Source organism: Entelurus aequoreus, linkage group LG11 (genome assembly GCF_033978785.1).
Source record: "Entelurus aequoreus isolate RoL-2023_Sb linkage group LG11, RoL_Eaeq_v1.1, whole genome shotgun sequence".
In the NCBI taxonomy this organism is placed as follows: Eukaryota; Metazoa; Chordata; class Actinopteri; order Syngnathiformes; family Syngnathidae; genus Entelurus; species Entelurus aequoreus.
In genome coordinates this window covers 11,005,703-11,029,355 of record NC_084741.1, presented here as the reverse complement: position 1 = coordinate 11,029,355, position 23,653 = coordinate 11,005,703, and the positions used below count along the sequence as shown (strand labels likewise).

The 23,653-nt window shown below is 42.8% G+C and overlaps 1 protein-coding gene and 1 long non-coding RNA gene across 11 annotated transcripts in view; one reads left to right on the top strand and one right to left on the bottom strand.

Moving 5' to 3' along the window:
• The window catches only part of kcnj14 (potassium inwardly rectifying channel subfamily J member 14), a 62,328-nt gene extending 39,087 nt beyond the window's left edge, over nt 1–23,241 (bottom strand). Inside the window, exons 1-7 of one of the 10 annotated variants that reach the window (XM_062062466.1) lie at nt 23,113–23,241; nt 15,141–15,261; nt 13,582–13,957; nt 13,389–13,442; nt 13,249–13,294; nt 13,030–13,056; nt 11,608–12,952 (exon numbers count right to left, since the gene is read on the bottom strand). In XM_062062466.1, coding sequence (XP_061918450.1) covers nt 11,608–12,600 — 993 coding nt within the window. In that variant the 5' untranslated portion in view covers nt 12,601–12,952; nt 13,030–13,056; nt 13,249–13,294; ... (2 more) ...; nt 15,141–15,261; nt 23,113–23,241. Of the gene's footprint in view, nt 1–11,607; nt 13,958–15,140; nt 15,262–23,112 lie in introns of those variants that run through there. The other 9 variants (XM_062062463.1, XM_062062464.1, XM_062062462.1 and 6 more) reach the window with 9 other exon arrangements.
• LOC133659763 (uncharacterized) lies at nt 4,198–11,643 on the top strand. Its single transcript, XR_009827713.1, has 4 exons — nt 4,198–4,365; nt 4,504–4,595; nt 4,694–4,789; nt 11,617–11,643. It is a non-coding gene; the product is annotated as an uncharacterized LOC133659763 (long non-coding RNA).
• Nucleotides 23,242–23,653: the final 412 nt, after the last annotated feature.

Genomic DNA, 23,653 nt, shown 5'->3' with positions numbered 1-23,653 from the left:
GTTACTACTTCAACATTTTTCCACTGATTTGAATAATTCCAACACCAACCATTCAGAACATTCAAAAAAAAAAATTGAACTTTTTTTTGGTAACTTTTTCTTTTTGAAATTCCCGATTTTCCCGAAATTCCCTTCTACCATTTATTACAACATTTCTTGACGAATTTAAACAATTCCAACACCAACCAATTCAGCTCATTCAGGACATTCATGCTCCTAATCATTTTTTTAAAAATCCCGCTTTTCCCAAAATTCCCAAATTTCCAGTAAGTTCCCATTGAAATGAATGGGACATTTTTCCAAGTTGCACAATTTCCACATTTTTCAACCAATTCAAAGCGTTCCAACTTCAACACATTCCACTCATCCTGGACATTCAAACTATCATTTTTCCAAGTTAAAAAAAATGTCCAGGAATTCCCAGGATTCCCGTTTTTTCAAACCATGTTTTCACCCTTTTTTCTGGTAACTACTCCTTCCACATTTTTCAACCCATTTCAAGCGTTCTACTGTCCAAACATTTTTCTTAATCAGGACAAAGAACAAAGTTGTTTTTTTAACTGGAAAAATTCCCAGTTTTCCAGGAATTACTTAGTACCATTTTGCAATTAAAAATGTTACTACTTCAACATTTTTCCACCGATTTGAAAAATTCCAACAACAACCATTCAAAATATTCACTTTTTAAAAATGTTTATATATTTTTTTTAATTCCCGATTTTCCAAAAAATTCCCTAATACCATTTACTACAACATTTCTTGACCAATTTAAACAATTCCAACACCAACCAATTCAGCTCATTCAGGACATTCATGGTCCTATTCATTTTCAAAAAACCCAGCATTTCCTAAAATACCCAAATTTCCAGGAAGTTCCCATTAAAATAAATGGGACATTGTTCCAACTTGCACTATTCCCACATTTTCCACCCTATTCAAAGCGTTCAATCTTCACTTCCCTTGATAAATTCCAATAATTCCCAGATTTCCCAGAATTCCAAGTTTTCCGGGACATTTTTCCCTTTTAAAATTAATTGGCCATTTTTCAAACTTCCATTTCCACATTTTACAACCGATTTAAACCATTCCACCTTCAACACATTCCACTCATCCTGGACATTCAAACTATCATTTTTCCAAGTTCAAAAAAATTCCAGGAATTCCCAGGATTCCTGTTTTTTCCAAACCATGTTTTCACCTTTTTTCTGGTAACTACTCCTTCCACATTTTTCAACCCATTTCAAGCATTCCACCGTCCAAACATTTCTCTTAATCAGGAAAAAAAAACAGTTGTTTTTGTAACTAGAAAAATTCCCGGTTTTCCAGGAATTCCTTAGTACCATTTCTCAATTAAAAATGTTACTACTTCAACATTTTTCCACTGATTTGAATAATTCCAACACCAACCATTCAGAACATTAAAAAAAAAAAATTGAACTTTTTTTTTATAACTTTTTCTTTTTTAAATTCCTGATTTTCCCGAAATTCCCTTCTACCATTTATTACAACATTTCTTGACGAATTTAAACAATTCCAACACCAACCAATTCAGCTCATTCAGGACATTCATGCTCCTAATCATTTTTTAAAAAGTCCCGCTTTTCCCAAAATTCCCAAATTTCCAGTAAGTTCCCATTGAAATGAATGGGACATTTTTCCAAGTTGCACAATTTCCACATTTTTCAACCAATTCAAAGCATTCCACCTTCAACACATTCCACTCATCCTGGACATTCAAACATCCATTTTTCCAAGTTCCAAAAAATTCCAGGAATTCCCAGGATTCCAGTTTTTTCATACCATTTTTTCACCCTTTATTCTGGCGACTACTCCTTTCACATTTTTCAACCCATTTCAAGCGTTCCACCGTCCAAACATTCCTCTTAATCAGGACAAAAAAAAACAGTTGTTTTTTTAACTGGAAAAATTCCCAGTTTTCCAGGAATTCCTTAGTACCATTTCTCAATTAAAAATGTTACTACTTCAACATTTTTCCACTGATTTGAAAAATTCCAACACCAACCATTCAGAACATTCAAAAAAAAAAGTGAACTTTTTTTTTTGTAACTTTTTCTTTTTTTAAATTCCCGATTTTCCCGAAATTCCCTTCTACCATTTACTACAACATTTCTTGACCAATTTAAACAATTCCAACACCAATTCAGCTCATTCAGGACATTCATGCTCCTAATCGTTTTAAAAAAATCCAGCTTTTCACAAAATTCCCAAATTTCCAGTAAGTTCCCATTGAAATGAATGGGACATTTTTCCAAGTTGCACCATTTCCACATTTTTCAACCTATTCAAAGTAGGGATGTCCGATAATATCGGCCTGCCGATATTATCGGCCGATAAATGCGTTAAAATGTAATATCGGAAATTATCGGTATTGTTTTTTTTTATTATCGGTATCGTTTTTTTGTTGTTGTTTTTTTTGTTTTTTTTTAATTAAATCAACATAAAAAACACAAGATATACTTACAATTAATGCACCAACCCAAAAAACCTCCCTCCTCATTCACACAAAAGGGTTGTTTCTTTCTGTTATTAATATTCTGTTTCCTACATTATATATCAATATATATCAATACAGTCTGCAAGGGATACAGTCCGTAAGCACACATGATTGTGCGTGCTGCTGGTCCACTAATAGTACTAACCTTTAACAGTTAATGTTACTCATTTTCATTAATTACTAGTTTCTATGTAACTGTTTTTATATTGTTTTACTTTCTTTTTTATTCAAGAAAATGTTTTTAATTTATTTATCTTATTTTATTATTATTATTTTTTTTAAAAGTACCTTATCTTCACCATACCTGGTTGTCCAAATTAGACATAATAATGTGTTAATTCCACGACTGTATATATCGGTTGATATCGGTATCGATTGATATCGGTATCGGTTGATATCGGTATCGGTAATTAAAGAGTTGGACAATATCGGAATATCGGATATCGGCAAAAAGCCATTATCGGACATCCCTAATTCAAAGCATTCCACCTTCAACACATTCCACTTATCCTGGACATTCAAACTATCATTTTTCCAAGTTCAAGAAAATGTCCAGGAATTCCCAGGATTCCTGTTTTTTCAAACCATGTTTTCACCTTTTTTCTGGCGACTACTCAGTGGTCTAGTGGTTAGAGTGTCTGCCCTGAGATGGGTAGGTTGTGAGTTCAAACCCCGGCCGAGTCATACCAAAGACTATAAAAATGGGAGCCATTACCTCCCTGCTTGGCACCTCTACCTTCAATGACCTAGAAAAGAACTACAATCAGGACCTGGAGAGAGTGTCACGCTGGGTAAATGATAGTAAACTTGTTGTGAATATTGACAAAATCCAGACATATGCTTGTTGATGACCCTCAGCTTCATATTTCAATGTCAGACCTATGGTCAACTTACTCAGTGGCCTAGTGTCCGCCCTGAGATGGGTAGGTTGTGGGTTCAAACCCCGGCCGAGTCATACCAAAGACTATAAAAATGGGAGCCATTACCTCCCTGCTTGGCACTCAGCATCAAGGCTTGGAATTGGGGGTTAAATCACCAAAAATGATTCTGTGGGTGTGGGCACCGCTGCTGCTCACTGTTCTCCTCACCTCCCAGGGGGTGAACAAGGGTGATGGGTCGAATGCAGAGGACACATTTCACCACACCTAGTGTGTGTGTGACTACCATTGGTACTTCAACTTTAACAGATATACCTATTGAGCAGGTGAACTGCTTGGTGTGTCAACTGTCATGGTCCGATCATATTGATGGTATTTTAGTGAAAATGGTATGAGGTTTAGTCATGGTCAGGAGGTGCTCCACCTAGTTGACATCCCCAACAATGGCTCAAATCATACAGTCCTTGGTTTTCTGTCATCCCGAGCCCAGGATCGAACCCAGGAACTTCTTACTGTGAGGCACACGCACTAACCCCTGTTCCGTACTTGTGATTTCTTTCTTTTTCCATCCATCCAGCCATCCATCTTCTTCTGCATATCCGAGGTGGGGTCGCCCAGACTTTCCTCTCCCCAGCCACTTGGTCCAGCTCTTCCCGGGGGATCCCGAGGCATTCCCAAGCCAGCCGGGAGTCATAGTCTTCCCAACGTGTCCTGGGTCTTCCCTGTGGCCTCCTACCGGTCGGACGTGCCCTAAACACCTCGGGTGGCATCCTGAGCAGATGCCCGAACCACCTCATCTGGCTCCTCTCCATGTGGAGGAGCAGCAGCTTTACTTTGAGCTCCTCCCGGATGACAGAGCTTCTCACCCTATCTCTAAGGGAGAGACCCGCCACCCGGCGGAGGAAACTCATTTGGGCCGCTTGTACCCGTGATCTTGTCCTTTCGGTCATAACCCAAAGCTCATGACCATAGGTGAGGATGGGAGCGTAGATCGACCGCTAAATTGAGAGCTTTGCCTTCCGGCTCAGCTCCTTCTTCACCACAACGGATCGATACAGAGTCCGCATTACTGTATCATTCTTTCTTTTTCCTTTTTGAAATTATTTTCAGATTGTTACTACGGGGTGTGGTGTGTGGGACTGTGAGGACAAACATGAATTGATTGAGGAACCAAAAGGAGGTGACCAGGTTCTACTTTATCTGTGAGTATTATCCACTCACAATACTTCCAATTGTATTCTCTTCAGCCTCCATCACCTAATCCCATCTCCGCCGCGCTGTTAATGTTCCCCCTTCACAGGTCGGACACGTTGGGCGGCAGTGGCGTACCACCGTCACGCCAGGAATGCAACGGTGGCACAAAGGAGGAGGACAACAGTGGGCGGGTTAATCCCTGGTAAGTCTTCCTAACCCCACTCAGGGAGAATAGAACACGCTCTCATTAAGAATCCTGGCCAGATGGTCTGCTTCTCTGGCTGCTGCCAACAAACATTTTCGACGTTTCGTCCTAAAAATCATGCTTTGTGATACCTGGTGCTGTCCAGCAAGTGTGCTAACAGTTAACGAGCTAACGCACATTCTGACAAGGTTAAGATCATAACATTTTTCTGCTAGCTTTTTACTTAATTTTGTATGTTTAAACCTAAAAAATGGTGAATTTTGACACTTGGCACCACCTTGGAATTATGCTAAGGTCTCTTATATTAGCATGCTGATGTTAGCATGCTAAGGTTTTACACTAGCTTTCTAGCTAATTTTGGTATGTTTAAACCTAAAAATTATGCTTTGTGATACCTGGTGCTGTCGCGCAAGTATGCTAACTTTTTTCAACCCACTTCAACCGTCAAATCATTCCTCTTAATCAGGACAAAAAAAATGAAGTTTTTTTTTTAACTGGAGAAATTCCCGGTTTTCCCAAAATTCCAGGAATTCCGTAATACCATTTCTCAATACAGCATGTTACTACTTCAACATTTCTCAACTGATTTGAAAAATTCCAACACCAACCATTTCAACTCATTCAGACCATTCAAGGTTGTTTTTTTTTACCATTTTCAAAAAATTCCCGATTTTCCCGTAATTTACCCATTTACTACTTCAACATTCCTTGACCGATTTAAACAATTTCAACACCAACCAATTCAGCTCATTCAGGACATTCATGGTCCTAATCATTTTCAAAAAAACCCGCTTTTCCCAAAATTCCCAAATTTCCAGGAAGTTCCCATTGAAATGAATGGGACATTTTCCAAATTGCACTGTTCCCACATTTTTCACCCCATTCAACCCGTTCTAACTTCAAACTGTTCAGCCTATTCCGGAATCGCGGGCTTTTCTTTAACAACTTCCAAAAATTCCCAGATTTCCCAGAATTCCATGTTTTCCGTGACATTTTTGCCCTTTTAAAATTAATTGGCCGTTTTTCAAACTTTCACCATTTCCACATTTTTCAACCGATTCAAACCATTCCCCCATTCTGGCAATTTAAAGTGTACTTTTTCCAACTTCAAAAAAATTTCAGGATTTTCCAGAATTCCTGGTTTTCCAAAGCCTTATTTCCACCCTTATTTTTGGCGACTACTCCTCCCATATTTTTCAACCCACTTCCACCGTCAAAACATTCCTCTAAATCAGGACAAAAAACAAAGTTGTTTTTTGAACTGGAAAAAAATCCCGGTTTTCCCAAAATTCCAGGAATTCCGTAATGCCATTTCTCAATACAGCATGTTACTACTTCAACATTTCTCAACTGATTTGAAAATTTCCAACACCAACCATTTCAACTCATTCAGACCATTCAAGGTTGTTGTTTTTTACCATTTTCAAAAAATTCCCGATTTTCCCGTAATTTACCCATTTACTATTTCAACATTCCTTGACCGATTTAAACAATTTCAACACCAACCAATTCAGCTCATTCAGGACATTCATGCTCCTAATCATTTTCAAAAAACCCCGCTTTTCCCAAAATTCCCAAATTTCCAGGAAGTTCCCATTGAAATGAATGGGACATTTTCCAAATTGCACTGTTCCCACATTTTTCACCCCATTCAACCCGTTCTAACTTCAAACTGTTCAGCCTATTCCGGAATCGCGGGCTTTTCTTTAAAAACTTCCAAAAATTTCCATATTTCCCAGAATTCCATGTTTTCCGTGGCATTTTTGCCCTTTTAAAATTAATTGGCCATTTTTCAAACTTTCACCATTTCCACATTTTTCAACCGATTCAAACCATTCCCCCATTCTGGCAATTTAAAGTGTACTTTTTCCAACTTCAAAAAAATTCCAGGATTTTCCAGAATTCCTGTTTTTACAAAGCCTTATTTCCACCCTTATTTCTGGCGACTACTCCTCCCATATTTTTCAACCCACTTCCACCGTCAAAACATTCCTCTAAATCAGGACAAAAAACAAAGTTGTTTTTTGAACTGGAAAAAATCCCGGTTTTCCCGAAATTCCAGGGATTCCGTAATACCATTTCTCAATACAGCATGTTACTACTTCAACATTTCTCAACTGATTTGTAAAATTCCAACACCAACCATTTCGACTCATTCAGACCATTCAAGGTTTTTTTTACCATTTTCAAAAAAATTCCCGATTTTCCCGTGATTTACCCATTTACTACTTCAACATTCCTTGACCGATTTAAACAATTTCAACACCAACCAATTCAGCTCATTCAGGACATTCATGCTCCTAATCATTTTCAAAAAACCCCGCTTTTCCCAAAATTCCCAAATTTCCAGGAAGTTCCCATTGAAATGAATGGGACATTTTCCAAATTGCACTGTTCCCACATTTTTCACCCCATTCAACCCGTTCTAACTTCAAACTGTTCAGCCTATTCCGGAATCGCGGGCTTTTCTTTAACAACTTCCAAAAATTCCCATATTTCCCAGAATTCCATGTTTTCCGTGATATTTTTGCCCTTTTAAAATTAATTGGCCATTTTTCAAACTTTCACCATTTCCACATTTTTCAACTGATTCAAACCATTCCCCCATTCTGGCAATTTAAAGTGTACTTTTTCCAACTTCAAAAAAATTTCAGGATTTTCCAGAAATCCTGTTTTTACAAAGCCTTATTTCCACCCTTATTTCTGGCGACTACTCCTCCCATATTTTTCAACCCACTTCCACCGTCAAAACATTCCTCTAAATCAGGACAAAAAACAAAGTTGTTTTTTGAACTCGAAAAAATCCCGGTTTTCCCGAAATTCCAGGGATTCCGTAATACCATTTCTCAATACAGCATGTTACTACTTCAACATTTCTCAACTGATTTGTAAAATTCCAACACCAACCATTTCAACTCATTCAGACCATTCAAGGTTTTTTTTTACCATTTTCAAAAAAATTCCAGATTTTCCCGTGATTTACCCATTTACTACTTCAACATTCCTTGACCGATTTAAACAATTTCAACACCAACCAATTCAGCTCATTCAGGACATTCATGCTCCTAATCATTTTCAAAAAACCCCGCTTTTCCCAAAATTCCCAAATTTCCAGGAAGTTCCCATTGAAATGAATGGGACATTTTCCAAATTGCACTGTTCCCACATTTTTCCCCCCATTCAACCCGTTCTAACTTCAAACTGTTCAGCCTATTCCGGAATCGCGGGCTTTTCTTTAACAACTTCCAAAAATTCCCATATTTCCCAGAATTCCATGTTTTCCGTGATATTTTTGCCCTTTTAAAATTAATTGGCCATTTTTCAAACTTTCACCATTTCCACATTTTTCAACCGATTCAAACCATTCCCCCATTCTGGCAATTTAAAGTGTACTTTTTCCAACTTCAAAAAAATTCCAGGATTTTCCAGAATTCCTGTTTTCCCAAAGCCTTATTTCCACCCTTATTTCTGGCGACTACTCCTCCCATATTTTTCAACCCACTTCCACCGTCAAAACATTCCTCTAAATCAGGACAAAAAACAAAGTTGTTTTTTGAACTGGAAAGAATCCCGGTTTTCCCAAAATTCCAGGGATTCCGTAGTACCATTTCTCAATACAGCATGTTACTACTTCAACATTTCTCAACTGATTTGAAAAATTCCAACACCAACCATTTCAACTCATTCAGAACATTCAAGTTTGTTGACCATTTTCAAAAAAATTCCAGATTTTCTCCTTCAAATTTTGGGAATTGTGGGCATTCTTTTGACACATTTCAAAAATTCCCAGATTTCCCAGAATTCCAGGTTTTCCGGGACATTTTTCCCATTCAAAATGAATTGGCCATTTTTCAAACTTTCACCATTTCCACATTTTTCAACCGATTCAAACCATTCCCCCATTCTGGCAATTTAAAGTGTACTTTTTCCAACTTCAAAAAAATTCCAGGATTTTCCAGAATTCCTGTTTTTCCAAAGCCTTATTTCCACCCTTATTTCTGGCGACTACTCCTCCCATATTTTTCAACCCACTTCCACCGTCAAAACATTCCTCTAAATCAGGACAAAAAACAAAGTTGTTTTTTGAACTGGAAAAAATCCCTGTTTTCCCGAAATTCCAGGGATTCCGTAATACCATTTCTCAATACAGCATGTTACTACTTCAACATTTCTCAACTGATTTGTAAAATTCCAACACCAACCATTTCAACTCATTCAGACCATTCAAGGTTTTTTTTTACCATTTTCAAAAAAATTCCCGATTTTCCCGTGATTTACCCATTTACTATTTCAACATTCCTTGACCGATTTAAACAATTTCAACACCAACCAATTCAGCTCATTCAGGACATTCATGGTCCTAATCATTTTCAAAAAACCCAGCTTTTCCCAAAATTCCCAAATTTCCATGAAGTTCCCATTGAAATGAATGGGACATTTTCCAAATTGCACTGTTCCCACATTTTTCACCCCATTCAACCCGTTCTAACTTCAAACTGTTCAGCCTATTCCGGAATCGCGGGCTTTTCTTTAACAACTTCCAAAAATTTCCATATTTCCCAGAATTCCATGTTTTCCGTGACATTTTTGCCCTTTTAAAATTAATTGGCCATTTTTCAAACTTTCACCATTTCCACATTTTTCAACCGATTCAAACCATTCCCCCATTCTGGCAATTTAAAGTGTACTTTTTCCAACTTCAAAAAAATTCCAGGATTTTCCAGAATTCCTGTTTTTACAAAGCCTTATTTCCACCCTTATTTCTGGCGACTACTCCTCCCATATTTTTCAACCCACTTCCACCGTCAAAACATTCCTCTAAATCAGGACAAAAAACAAAGTTGTTTTTTGAACTGGAAAAAATCCCGGTTTTCCCAAAATTCCAGGGATTCCGTAATACCATTTCTCAATACAGCATGTTACTACTTCAACATTTCTCAACTGATTTGAAAAATTCCAACACCAACCATTTCAACTCATTCAGAACATTCAAGTTTTTTTACCATTTTCCAAAAAATTCCAGATTTTCTCCTTCAAATTTTGGGAATTGCGGGCATTCCTTTGACACATTTCAAAAATTCCCAGATTTCCCAGAATTCCAGGTTTTCCGGGACATTTTTCCCATTCAAAATGAATTGGCCATTTTTCAAACTTTCACCATTTCCACATTTTTCAACCGATTCAAACCATTCCCCCATTCTGGCAATTCAAAGTATACTTTTTACAACTTCAAAAAAATTCCAGGATTTTCCAGAATTCCTGGTTTTCCAAAGCCTTATTTCCACCCTTTTTTCTGGCGACTACTCCTCCAACATTTTTCAACCCACTTCCACTGTCAAATCATTCCTCTGAATTAGGACAAAAAACGACGTTGTTTTTTTTAACTGGAAAAATTCCCGGTTTTCCCGAAATTCCAGGGATTCCATAATACCATTTCTCAATTCAACATTTTACTACTTCAACATTTGTCCACCGATTTTAAAAATTCCAACACCAACCATTTCAACTCATTCAGAACATTCAAGTTTTTTACCATTTAAAAAAAAAAAAATCCAGATTTTCCCGAAATTCCCTAATACCATTTACTAATTCAACATTTCTTGACCGATTTAAACAATTCCAACACCAACCAATTCAGCTCATTCAGGACATTCATGCTCCTAATCATTTTCAAAAAACCCCGCTTTTCCCAAAATTCCCAAATTTCCAGGAAGTTCCCATTAAAATGAATGGGACATTTTCCAAGTTGCACAGTTCCCACAGTTTTTATCCTATTCAAAGCATTCCAACATCAACACATTCCACTCATCCTGGACATTCAAACTAACACTTTCCCAAGTTCCCAATCAAATTCCGGTTTTCCTGGAAATTCAAACTCTTCAACATTCAAACCATTCCAACATTCAAACTATTCTTACATTCATACTACATTCTGTCAGCATTTCACTTCAACTTCAGCATTGGAGCATTCACACGTCATCTAGTTAAACTCATGAAGTCTCCCGGGCCAAATTGAAGATGGCGTGCGGCCCACGGGCCTTAGTTTTGACACCCCTAATTTACATGTTAGAACTCTTGAAGTGTAATAATAATCCCTGTCTCTCATTTACCAACAAACATTTGCTCTATAGATTGCTCTTAACAGTCCACAAATGCGTGGGGGGGATGTAAATGTGTTGGACTTGGAAGTAAGTAAGTGCTTTTACTGCCATCTAGTGTCTAATTTTAAGAAGTTGCGCTATATAACGAGTAGCACATCAACACTCTATTTGTTTTACGATTTTTGTTTAAATACTGTGTCTTTTGAGGTTAAGATTACCAGGGACACTTAAAGCTTTGATAACAAATTCATAAAATCACAAGTTATTGGGGAAAAAAAAGCCTCAAAACATTGCTACTTTTGCCGCAACTTGCTGAAAAAGCTGCTGCAATTTCAGGCCTCAATTTTTTCAGAAGAAGCCGGCAAAGTCCTGTAGAGACTGTTGAGTGGCAAAAGTACAGTCAAATATGATTTGTTTCATTTGTTAGGGGCTCAATCAAATCCAAACACATGTTGGTTCTGTAGTTGCTTTCCTATACTTCATGTAAAAGCTTGCATTTTCTGTGTAAATGGATCAAGACCAGAGCCAGGACCAGGGTGCAAAGTATCCCCTGTTGAAAGGGATTTTTCAACGATGTTCAGCTGATTGCGGGACACCGTGTGGAAGTGGCAAGAGTTGCCTCAAGGCACCGGCATAACAATGTCAGGCCTACTGTTCAGGTTCTGATGTGTGATGTTGTGTGTGCAAAAGCATTATTTGTCTCCTCCTACTTACCTTCAACAGCTGGGCTCGGACATGTGCCTCCACCAGATGACTCTTTCGCAGGTTTCCAACTCTCCACATCATGCACAGTTTCCCGTCCCTCAGGGCCACTACAGCCGTTTTGGAGAAAACCAGAGTTTCGTTGCGCTTCTTGGGCTTGGCGATCTTTGCCATGACCGCCCCGATGATGAAGGCGTCAATAATGCAGCCCACGATGCACTGCAAAATGACCGCCATCACCGCCAGGGGGCACTGCTCGGTCACGCTTCGGAATCCGTAACCGATTGACGTCTGCGTCTCCAAAGAGAAGAGGAAGGCCGCCATGAAGCTGTTCACTTGGAGAAAGCATGGCTCCTCCACTGCCACCTCTCCCCCGGGGCCGGCCCCTGCCGACACGCTACCGGGGACGGGGGCGAGGCGTACAGAGAGGTCCCCGTGCGCGGAGGCAATGAGCCAGAAGGCGAATCCAAAGAGCAGCCAGGAGAGAAGGAAGGAGAGCGTGAAGATGACCAGCATCCAGCGCCAGCGGATGTCCACACAGGTGGTGAAGAGGTCACTGAGGTACCGCTGGCCCCTCTCGCTCATGTTGACAAAGGTAACGTTGCAGCGTCCGTCCTTGTCCACAAAGCGCTTTCGGGGCTGGCGGCTAGCACGCTTGGTGCGCCAGCGGCTTGTGGTAGAGGGAGAAGATAGGGAATCCTGGTCCGACCAGTCTACCCCTCTTCCTCCTCCACTACTTCCTCTTCCCTTCCTGAGGTCTGAGCATTCTCCGGCTTCTCCTTCGGCCGACTCTCCGGTAACACTCTGCCTCCGTGCATCAGTTCTGCTGTGAAGATGCAGGGCTTTGCCATTGATGGCGTGTGTCGGGCTGCCGGACCCGGTTGGGCTACCCTCTGCCTGAGCCAGACATGCTTCACTCTGTGCCAGCCTCATGACCTCCTCCTCCTCCACTGGCCCATCCACCACAGCACTGAAGCGCCGTTTCACACGGGCTGCGCCCATCATGCGGCGTTTTGTCAAAGTCCTCCAAGTCACCTGTCGTCGTATCAGTGGTGTCTTTCAGCAGAATAACAACCCATGCTGTCCGGTTGTAATTCCCTCTAAGGCCATTGGTCCGTTACATGTTGTGTGTGTCCTGTCCCCGCTTGCTTGCAGTACAATCAATCCTCTCATGCATAGGTCTCACAGAAAAACTGTCTGGGATCAAGTATAAGTTGCATTCATGGGAAAAGCATACAATTAAATGCAAGTGTTTACCAATCCGAGGACTGGACAAGGCATGCGGGGTTTGAAAAAAAGCACACGGGAGGCCATTGTCAGGCACCAGGACTAGCTCTTGCACAGACTTTGGGAGTGACTGCAAACAGACAAATCAATAAATCGGAGAAGTTATGTTGAAATACCTAGCATGCAGGTGAGAAGAAAACTTCTTACGATACAGTTCTTGCTGCTCTCCCAGCCCTTGGTTTTGGCATGAGGGGAAAGGAACACCATGTGAGTGCATCAAATACTCATTCATTCGTGCACATTTTCTGTTTCTTGTCCGGTCATGTCACGGCTCGAACAAGTCCACATTTTGTCTTAGAGGCTCTGGGCCTGTGTTACTTTAGCTTTGCGGCTATTTAGCTACATGACACCACGAATAAAGATCACCTGAAGAAGTGTGCGTCTACCTCAGCAACTGGACCTCGCCGATCGCCTGATCAGACACCAAAGGAAGCAAACAGAGCGATTACTCGTAACTGTCTGGCGTCGTTTGTGACGCATGGGAGAAAGCTAAGTACACGGGTCACCTGAAGAAGTCCTTTGCCAAATTGAAACCTCCAATTCCCGCTTTCAATAAGCACCTGGACGTCAGAATTTCCAACAGAGGGGAAAATTACAAGCATATCAAATCCAGAAATGGGATAGAACCTTCAACATGATTAAGAAGCAAGCATTTGATGACCAAATAAACAAAGACAAGCTACAAGACTTGGTATTTACCGAGCATAGACCGTTTCCCCAGCACTCCACCACAGAACACGGATAAGTATCAAGACTTTGCAACGTCAAATCCTTGATTCTATAGAAGAAATCTGTCCAATGGAACTCCCAGAAGGACGGATGAAAGGCGGACATACACGGGACACGCCATGTCTTCCCTGCATGGACCTACAACAAATGAAAGTGTGGAAACAGATTCCTCCGGAAGTGGCAAGTGACATACGGGTTCATCTTGGTCAAAGCCTGCTTGCTTTGAGCAAGCAAAACAGGAATGAAAGCGACGGAGATTTTGTTTTTTTCCTTTCCTGAAGTGTTGGAGGTCGTCTGTTCGATATCACGCTAGCTGGCGACGCTTCTGTCAAACACGATCCCAGGCCTGAAAAGAAAGGAACAAACCTTTAGAACTAAAGTACCATACTCAGAACTTTTTGAGGTAAGTGTACGGGCACACAATACAGTATTCCTTCGCCACTTTGCTGTTCACTTACTGCGGTCTCAGTGCGTCGCAGATCTTCAAATACCTTTGAATAGTAATGCCTCCAGTTTAATGCGGTGTCTGTTTGTAAAAACAGAACCATCGGGTTTGCTATGTGCAAGTATCCCGTCGACTTCCCCTATTTTGCTTTTAATCGGAACTAGAAAAGGTCTTGTGCAGTGGTACCTCAACCTACGAGTATTTTGAGATATGCATTGTCCCTCGGCTTTTTGTTGTGTGTTAAGTCGCGAGCTTAAATTTGAGTTACGAACCTCCCTGCCGCCGGGGGGCCTAGTAAATGTAAAAGGATTGCCTTTTATACATGAAAATGAATCGCTACGTGGCTAAGCTAATGTTGCCAGTGAAGTGTATTTTTGGTCTTGTCACCCTCTCCCGGGCAGGAGGGCAACACGGCAGTGCCTGCTGCACTGCCGTGTTGTCAAAAGAGACGTCGGAGACGCTTTGCTGAACAAAAAGTTGCTTCATTACAAGCGAGCGTCATTAAACAGGTCTGCAGTACCCGGAGGAGCATAGGTCAAAAAAATGAAGGAATCCTAAACTGGAGAAGCCAAACCATCAGTTATATATTTTTTCTTTCTCTGTCTGGGTGTGTGTTAAGTCAGGACAGCACAACCATGACCATGTAAGGAGATGTTTGTGAGTAGTGTCTGGAAAACAACTGCTTTAAATCATAACTGAAATGTTGGCGTTGAGCTAGCGTGGTAGTCTTTTCTCAAGGATATGGTTATCACTTTTGCATTCCGAACTCCCAATTAGAGCCTCTTTTCCCACCTGCGAATATCAAACTAAGGGGCTTTATGTTATTATGTGCTCAAACTGAAATACCCCTGTTAAATTAAACTTGGTGGTTTGCTTTCTCCAAAGTGAATATAAACATTCACCATATGCAAAACCTAATGAGTTAATTAATTCACTATATTTGTTTTTACTTTTGCAAACTCCTGACACATTTTTCACCGTGGAGTTATTGAGTAAAACTGTTTAGAACTGTGTTTCTTAACCATAGGGCCGCGAGCGCACCCTCGAGCGCCGCCAAAAATAAGTGTGATGATCAGACACCGACCGTTCATGCAGTCTTTGTTTCTTCACTGAATGTTTTTATGGGCTGAAAAGTAGCTGAAGACTCGCCCACACAGTCAGCCTCATCTCAAGGGAGCCTCAGATGTGCATTGTGGTCTTTGAACCTGGGGAGAAAGTCATATTGGAATCATTTAGTCACTTCATGGTCATAGTACACTACACAACACTGCCAAAGAGAGCTGACACAATATAAGACTAGATTTGAGGGGAAAACTGCTCAAAACTAGTGAAATGATCTGTGCATGCAGTGAGTTGTTTTTACTTGAAAAGACATCCTGAATTAAGATCTAGAAATTAGCAGGACATTTAAGGTAGAAATTTCCCAAAAAAACAAGCATTATTGAACTTGCTGTGTTTATTCCTCTATACCAGGGGTCGGCAACCCGCGGCTCCGGAGCCGCATGCGGCTCTTTGACCACTCTGATGCGGCTCAGCTGCATACTTGCCAACCCCCCGATTTTCCCAGGAGACTTGTGGATCTCAGTGCCTGTCTAAGAAATCTCCAAGGGCAATTATAATCCTATTTTCACTCTAATCACTAAATAAAGGGTGTGCCCTAAATGCACTGCAGTATTTGTCCTCTACAGCATTTACTAACAGCGTGCCAACCCAGCCACATGTTGTATGTAGCTTTTACTTGCACACGTAGGAGACAGCAAAGCATACTTACTCATCAGCCACACAGCTTACACTGACGGTAGTGTAACACAACACAACCAATACCCAGAATCCCATGCAGCCCTAACTCTTCCGGTCTAGATTATACACCCCGCTACCACCAAACCCTCCCACAAATCAACCCTCCCCCCCTCCGTGCGGCGGTTGAGCGGAAGAGTTAGGGCTGCATGGGATTCTGGGTATTTATTGTGTTGTGTTTATGTTGTGTTACAGTGCAGATGTTCTCCAGAAATGTGTTTGTCATTCTTTTTTGGTGTGGGTTCAAAGTGTGGCGCATATTTGTAACGTAACAGAGTTAAAGTTGTTTTTGTACGGCTACCGTCAGTGTAAGCTGTGTGGCTGTTGAAGTAGTACGCCTTGCTGTCACTTACGTGAGCAAGCTGAAGCTGCATTCTACATGTGGTTGAGCAGACACACTGTTTTGGCAGACTGTAGAGGGCGCCAAAAGCAGTGCCATCACGCCCTGATATTCGGGAGTCGACCGGAAATAATGACAGGATTGGCAAGTATGACACTATCAAACGCCTTTCCGGACCGCGCTAACATCAAATTTCCACATAAAGGGTGTGTCTGAGACCCCTGGTTAACATAGCACAAAGCAATTTAAGCTTTGTATGCGTTGTTTTTCATTTTAAATTTAAATTTTTTTTTTGTGGCTCCCATTATTTTCTTTAATTTGTGAAACTTGCCAAAATGGCTCTTTGAGTGGTAAAGGTTGCCGACCCCTGCTCTATACGAAGGTCCTGAGTAGTCCTGAGTTCAATCCCGGGCTCGGGATCTTTCTGTGTGGAGTTTGCATGTTCTCCCCGTGGTTGCGTGGGTTCCCTACGGGTATTCCGGCTTCCTCCCACCTCCAAAGACATGCACCTAGGGATAGGCCCCTCCCACCTCCAAAGACTTGCACCTGGGGATAGGCCCCTCCCACCTCCAAAGACTTGCACCTGGGGATAGGCCCCTCCCACCTCCAAAGACTTGCACCTGTGGATAGGTTGATTGGCAACACTAAATTGACCCGAGTGTGAATGTTGTCTATCTATGTTGGCCCTGTGATGAGGTGGCGATTTGTCAATGGTGTACCCCGCCTTTCACCTGAATACAGCTGAGATAGGCTCCAGCACCCCCCGCGACCCCAAAAGAGACAAGCGGTAGAAAATCGATGGATGGATATGTTTGGACGCCTCCTCTCTGAGCTGCCACCTTATGGTGATAGAGGAGTTTGCGTGTCCCAATGATCCTAAGAGCTACGTTGTCCGGGGGATTCTATGCCACCTAGTGGGGTCTCCCAAGACAAACAGGTCCTAGGTGCGGGATCAGACAAAGAGCAGCTCGAAGACCTCTTTGGAAATAAAAGAACAGACTCAAATTTCCCTCACCTGGATGCGGGTCACCTCCGGAGTTGGGGCACAATGGCGAGCGCCTGGTGACAGGGCACAGCCCGAAGAGGCAACATGGGTCCCCCCTCCAATGGGCTCACCACCCATAACAGGGGCCGTTATGGGGTAGCGACGTGAGCTGGGCGGAAGCCGAAGTCAGGGCATTTGGCGGTCCGATCCTCGGCTACATAAGCTAGCTCTTGGGACGTGGCACGCCCCCACGCTGGGGGGGAAGGAGACTGAGCTAATGCACGAGGTGGAGAAGTTCCGGCTAGATATAGTCGGACTCACTTTGACGCACAGCAAGGGCTCTGGAACCAGTTCTCTCGAGAGGGGCTGGACTCTCTTCCACTCTGGCGTTGCACGCAGTGAGAGGTGACGGGCTGGGGTGGCAATTCTTGTTGCCCCCTGGCTCAAAGCCTGCACGTTGGAGTTCAACCCGGTGGACGAGAGGGTAGCTTCCCTCCGTCTTCGGGTGGGGGGATGGGTCCTGACTGTTGTTTGTGATTACGCACCAAATATGACCATTTATATGACCACTTAATGGCCAGAGGTGACCAAGCTGAAACCAGCTATGAAGAACAACTCAAGGCAAAGAGTGGTTGGTTGGAAATGTTTAAAAACAGGACTTGCCGGTACACAAGCTGATGAAGGATCGACTCACGCTGCTAGCTTGTGCCAACGCTGTAAGGTGAAGTTTATCACTCCAAAACACCCAGAGTAGTCCAAAAAATGCCACAAATGTTCGCCGACACGTGGTCAAAAGGATTGTCCTTTTTATTGTAGTGTAGCAGCATGGTTGTTAACGTTTTGCAGAGCACCAATGGGACTTTTGTGTGTGTGTGCACACATTGACGGTTAAGCTTGTGTTGTTGTTGTGTTAAAAAAGTGATTGATGAACCATTACCCCTTTATTTTGCTCTTCAGGGGATATTGCTGGGTATTGTGGCCAAACAGCTCCATTTATGTTTCATCTGACATCACATGGACAAAAGATAAGACCTTCTGGAGGAAAGTTCTGTGGTCAGATGAAACAAAAATGGAGCTGTTTGGCCACAATACCCAGCAATATGTTTGGAGGAGAAAAGGTGAGGCCTTTAATCCGAGGAACACCATACCTACCGTCAAGCATGGTGGTGGTAGTATTATGCTCTGGGTGGGCCTGTTTTGCTGCCAATGGAACTGCTGCTTTAAATGGGACAATGAAAAAGGAGGATTAGCTCCAAATTCTTCAGGACAAGCTAAAATCATCAGCCCGGAGGTTGGGTCTTGTTGGGTGTTCCAACAGGACAATGACCTCAAAAGTGGTAAAGGAATGGCTAAATCAGGCTGGAATGAAGGTTTTAGAATGGCCTTCCCAAAGTCCTGTTCCAAGTTCTGCTTGAATTTTTGACCACTCCTCTTGACAAAATTGGTGCAGTTCAGCTAAATGTGTTGGTTTTCTGACACGGACTTGTTTCTTCAGCATTGTCCACACGTGTAAGTCAGGACTTTGGCCGAACAGCTCCAATTTTGTTTCATCTGACATCACATGGACAAAGATAAGACCTTCTGGAGGAAAGTTCTGTGGTCAGATGAATGTATGTATACTTTTGACCCAGCACATTTGCTCACATTTTCAGTAGACCCATAATAAATTCATAAAAGAAGCAAACTTCATGAATGTTTTTTGTGACCAACAAGTATGTGCTCCAATCACTCTATCACAAAAAAATAAGAGTTGTAGAAATGATTGTAAAGTCAAGACAGCCATGACATGATGTTCTTTACAAGTGTATGTACACTTTTGACCACCACATCTGCTTGCCGACTAAAATTATTTGTTTCTCCCACAATCCACAATGTTGAAATATCAATAGTTGCTATTGATCAGTGGAGGTTACAAAGCAGGATGCAGCTATCTGTCTCTGCTCGCTTGCAACTCTTGGAAATACCTCTGATGAGCTTTGAAGTAAATACTCAAAGTTCACAAACCATGCAGTGCTCGCATCAAAAGGATGGACGGTCAATTCACTGCAATGAATTCACAGACTTCTGCTATTTGGGTTGGATCGATGGGCGTGCAGTTGTGTACACGCACTCTCTGCTGTTGCAGCCTGCAGCCACGCACACCCGCCTACCAAGCGCTCATGTTGGCAGGCCTCCCTCCTCGTCTAATTGAAACATCCGCGCTCCTTTTGCCTGCTCGCCTAAACACGGAGGTCATAATCGCGGGATTTAACTTTCTAATTAAGGAGGAAACTCCAGTGGAACTGATTTGTGCTGCTTTTGGGATGCATTCTGACTTGTAAATAAACGCTAGCAAGAGTCAGCTAACAATGATGAAGCGCTCTAAAAAAAACTTCATCAAGGTCTTATATACATGATGTAAGTATATGTAATGTAGTAACATTCATAATAACATGTAATATTATATAATATATATAAAACTTCGGTCTTGCCTCTGGTGAGGGCGGTCGCATTTTTTTCCGCTCCCTTCTTCTCCCTGCTTGCTCTCTTTGTTTTGTTTTGTCTGCACTTTTTTGAAGCCTCTTTCTTTGCGCTGTCCTCCAAAGGAAAAGGAAAGAGGTTCAGGGGAGTCGGGCTGCCCTGTTGGAACCATTGCTGCGGGGCACGTGAGAGATTCCTGGTATAAATGGAGAATCATGTGCCTCTCAGTCCTTTCCATCGAGGACGTGGAAGACATCTACCTATTTGGAACCGTGATCGCGGGACACCTGCTGATATGGCTGGGCATTGCTCTGGTGTATCGTCAAATTCGTAAGACGATGGCAGCCACTCAAGGAGCCCAAAGGCTGTTCGTCGCAATGGAAGGATTGGGCCGGGCTGTGGGATCACAGTCTGGGGCGATTTCTGAACTGAATCGCAAGATGGATCACATCATGGAGAAGCTTGCTGAAAAGGAAAAATTGAATATGAGGACTAGCATGGACGAATAGAACAGACAAGCCACTGTAATGTCTGCTCGCGGAATACAAACATCCTAATCTACGGTTTGACTCCCTCGAATGGCCTTGACGCTCCAACAACAGGAACGATATAGGGTGATTGTGGAACCCATGGTCTTCCTCATGGTCTCCTACTGGTCAGACGTTCCTTAAACATCTTCCTAAGAAGTAGATCGACCGGTAAATTGAGAGCTTTGCCTTCCGGTTCAGCTCCTTCTTCACCACGACGGACCGATACAAGGTCCGCATCACTGCAGACGCCGCACCGATCCGCCTGTCGATCTCACCATCCACTCTTCCCTCACTCGTGAACAAGACTCAGAGGTTCTTGAACTTCTCCACTTGGGGAAAGATCTCCTCCCCAACCCGGAGATGGCACTCCACCCTTTCCCGGGTGAGAACCATGGACTCGGACTTGGAGGTGCTGATTCCCATCCCAGTCGCTTCACAATCGGCTGCGAACCGATCCAGTGAGAGCTGAAGATCCTGGCCAGATGAAGTCATCAGGATCACATATGTCACGGCCCAAGCGCACTCCAATGCGCATTCATCTGAGCGCACCTCCAAGCGCGCACCTGCGCCGGTGCACAGCTGCAATCAATCAGCAATCTGCACACCTGAAGCTGATGAGACGCCGGGCTTCTTTAGCCAGAGCAAACCTGCGTTCCGGGCCAGAACGTAGCGATCTGTTCCCCAGCATTCCTTCGTCCCCTGATTACCGGATGTGTGTCTCGTCTCCCCGTATTCCCCTCTGGTTCCCTGGCTGCCCCTTTTTAGATCTCGACCTCCCGCCTGGACACAGACTTTTGACGCCTCGCTCTTGCCCCTGACCTCCTGCCTGTCTCTGGACCTCCCAGCCTGCCTTGCGCTATCTGGACTTCCGCCTCTTACTCAACACGCACCTTCAGCAACTCCCGGTAATACTCAGTTAGACGCAACACATAGTCACACCATACTTCTTTGCTTTAGTTACACACTCCACTTCCTTGTGTTCAATAATAAATAGAGCTAAACGAGGCCCTGCATCTGTGCCGTCTCCTTCTTACCCCCCTATACCGTAACAACATCATCCGCAAAATGCAGAGACCTCATCCTACAGCCACCAAACCGGATCCCCCTCAACGCCCTGACTACGCTTAGAGATTCTGTCCACAATGAACAGAATGGGTGACAAATGGCAGCCCTGATGGAGTCCAACCCTCACTGGAAACGGGTCTGACTTACTGCCGGCAATGCGGACCAAGTTCTCACACTGATCATACAGGGAGCGGACCGCCACAATCCGACTGTCCAATACCCCATACTCTCTGAGCACTCCCCACAGGACTTCTGACTGGTAGGGGCCCACGTGGAAGACCCAGAACTTGTTGGGGGGGATTATGTCTTCCATCTGGCCTGGGAACGCCTCAGGATCGCGGGGCAGGAGCTGGACGAGGTGCCTTCACTCACATATGAACTGGAAGTGCCATCCCATGGGATTGTCCAAAATGTTTTGGTATCCTGGATGTAACGACCTGGTCGCATCGTGGTGCGAGGTGTTCTCCCAGGGATGCAGACGGCTTCGGACACAGCGTGCAGGTAGGAAAATGATTTATTTAAGCAAATAAATCATAGCAGGGAAGAAAACAAAGACCTGTACATAGCACAAAAGACAGAAAACAAAGGGACTAGCGTGGGAGCTAGCAAGCAAAAATAATATAGCATGAAAGCTAGCAGGAATCGAAGAAGTCGTTAGCTGTTGCATAAAAGCAAATTAGCAAGCCAGGCAAAGACTAAATAGCCCTCTGATTAGCGCTCGGGCAACAGGTGCGCGTCCCGAACACTAACCAGAGGCAGGTGATCACAATCTGCCGTCATGGCAACAGAAGCAAAAACAAGGTGCTGAAAACACACGTGACACTAAAAAGTAGACAAACTGTGATCCGAGCAGCGGATCCTAACACTGGAGCATTCAAAGTTCCTTTCACTGGAACTAAGGGGCCAAGACCAACTCCTGAAAAACAACCCCGCACCATAATTCCTCCCCCACCAAATTTCACACTCGGCACAATGCAGTCCGAAATGTAGCGTTCTCCTGGCAACCTCCAAACCCAGACTGGTCCATCAGATTGCCAGATGGAAAATCAATCAATCAATCAATGTTTACTTATATAGCCCTAAATCACGAGTGTCTCAAAGGGCTGCACAAGCCACAAGTGGGATTCATCAGTCCAGACAAGGCGTCTCCACTGCTCTAGAGTCCAGTGGTGATGTCCTTTACACCACTGCATCCCACGCTTTGCATTGGACTTGGTGATGTATGGCTTAGATGCAGCTGCTCGGCCATGGGAAGCCATTCCATGAAGCTCTCTGCGTAGTGTACGTGGGCTAATTGGAACTGACTGTGCAGAAAGTCTTTGCACTATGCTGACCTCTCTGTCAGTTTACGTGGCCTACCACTTGGTGGCTGAGTTGCTGTTGTTCCCAAACTCTTCACTCTTCTTATAGTAAAGTTGACTTTGGAATATTTAGGAGCGAGGAAATGTCAGGACTGGATTTGTTGCACAGGTGGCATCCTGTGACAGTTCCACGCTGGAAATCACTGAGAGCGGCCCATTCTTTCACAAATGTTTGTAGAAACAGTCTCCATGCCTAAGTGCTTGATTTGATACACCTGTGATTAGTGATTAGTGATTAGGACACCTGATTCTCATCATTTGGATGGGTAATCAAACAATGGAGCAGATGAGTTATTGACAACTAATAATCGGTATCAGTATCGACCCTGAAAAAAACCATATGGGTGGATCTTTAATGCTCACACAGTGTAATTAAAAAACATCACTTGTAAACATAGCACTTCCTGTTACACTTCAAACATCATTTCATGACAATCCTAGCAACAACAACAGCAAGCTGAACGCATCACTAAGCACCACATGAAAACATGGAGGATTGTAAACTATTTTTCACTCACCATTGGGACACTTCCCCGAGTCCCTGCCAGTCTATTTCCTCAAACCGAACCGGGTGACTAAAACAGGACGATTTCAAACAAAATGTGGGGATTTCAGACAGAAGCAGGCGAGTGCGAGCTCAGTCCAGCTGCGAGGTGGTGTCATCAACGCAGCCCCCCCCCCCCCCCCCCCCCCGCTGTGGCCTCAATGACGTGTGACCTCGTCACTCAGTTTGATTGACATCTTACATGGAGATGAATCCTCATGCAATATCACGGTGATTACAAAATATATATTCCTATTATGAATGGGCTTTTTTGTCACAATGACATATCAGATTGGATATATATATATATATATATATATATATATATATATATATATATATATATATATATATATATATATATATATTAGGGATGTCCGATAATGGCTTTTTGCCGATATCCGATATTCCGATATTGTCCAACTCTTTAATTACAGATACCGATATCAACCGATACCGATATCAAACGATATATACAGTCGTGGAATTAACACATTATTATGTCTAATTTGGAC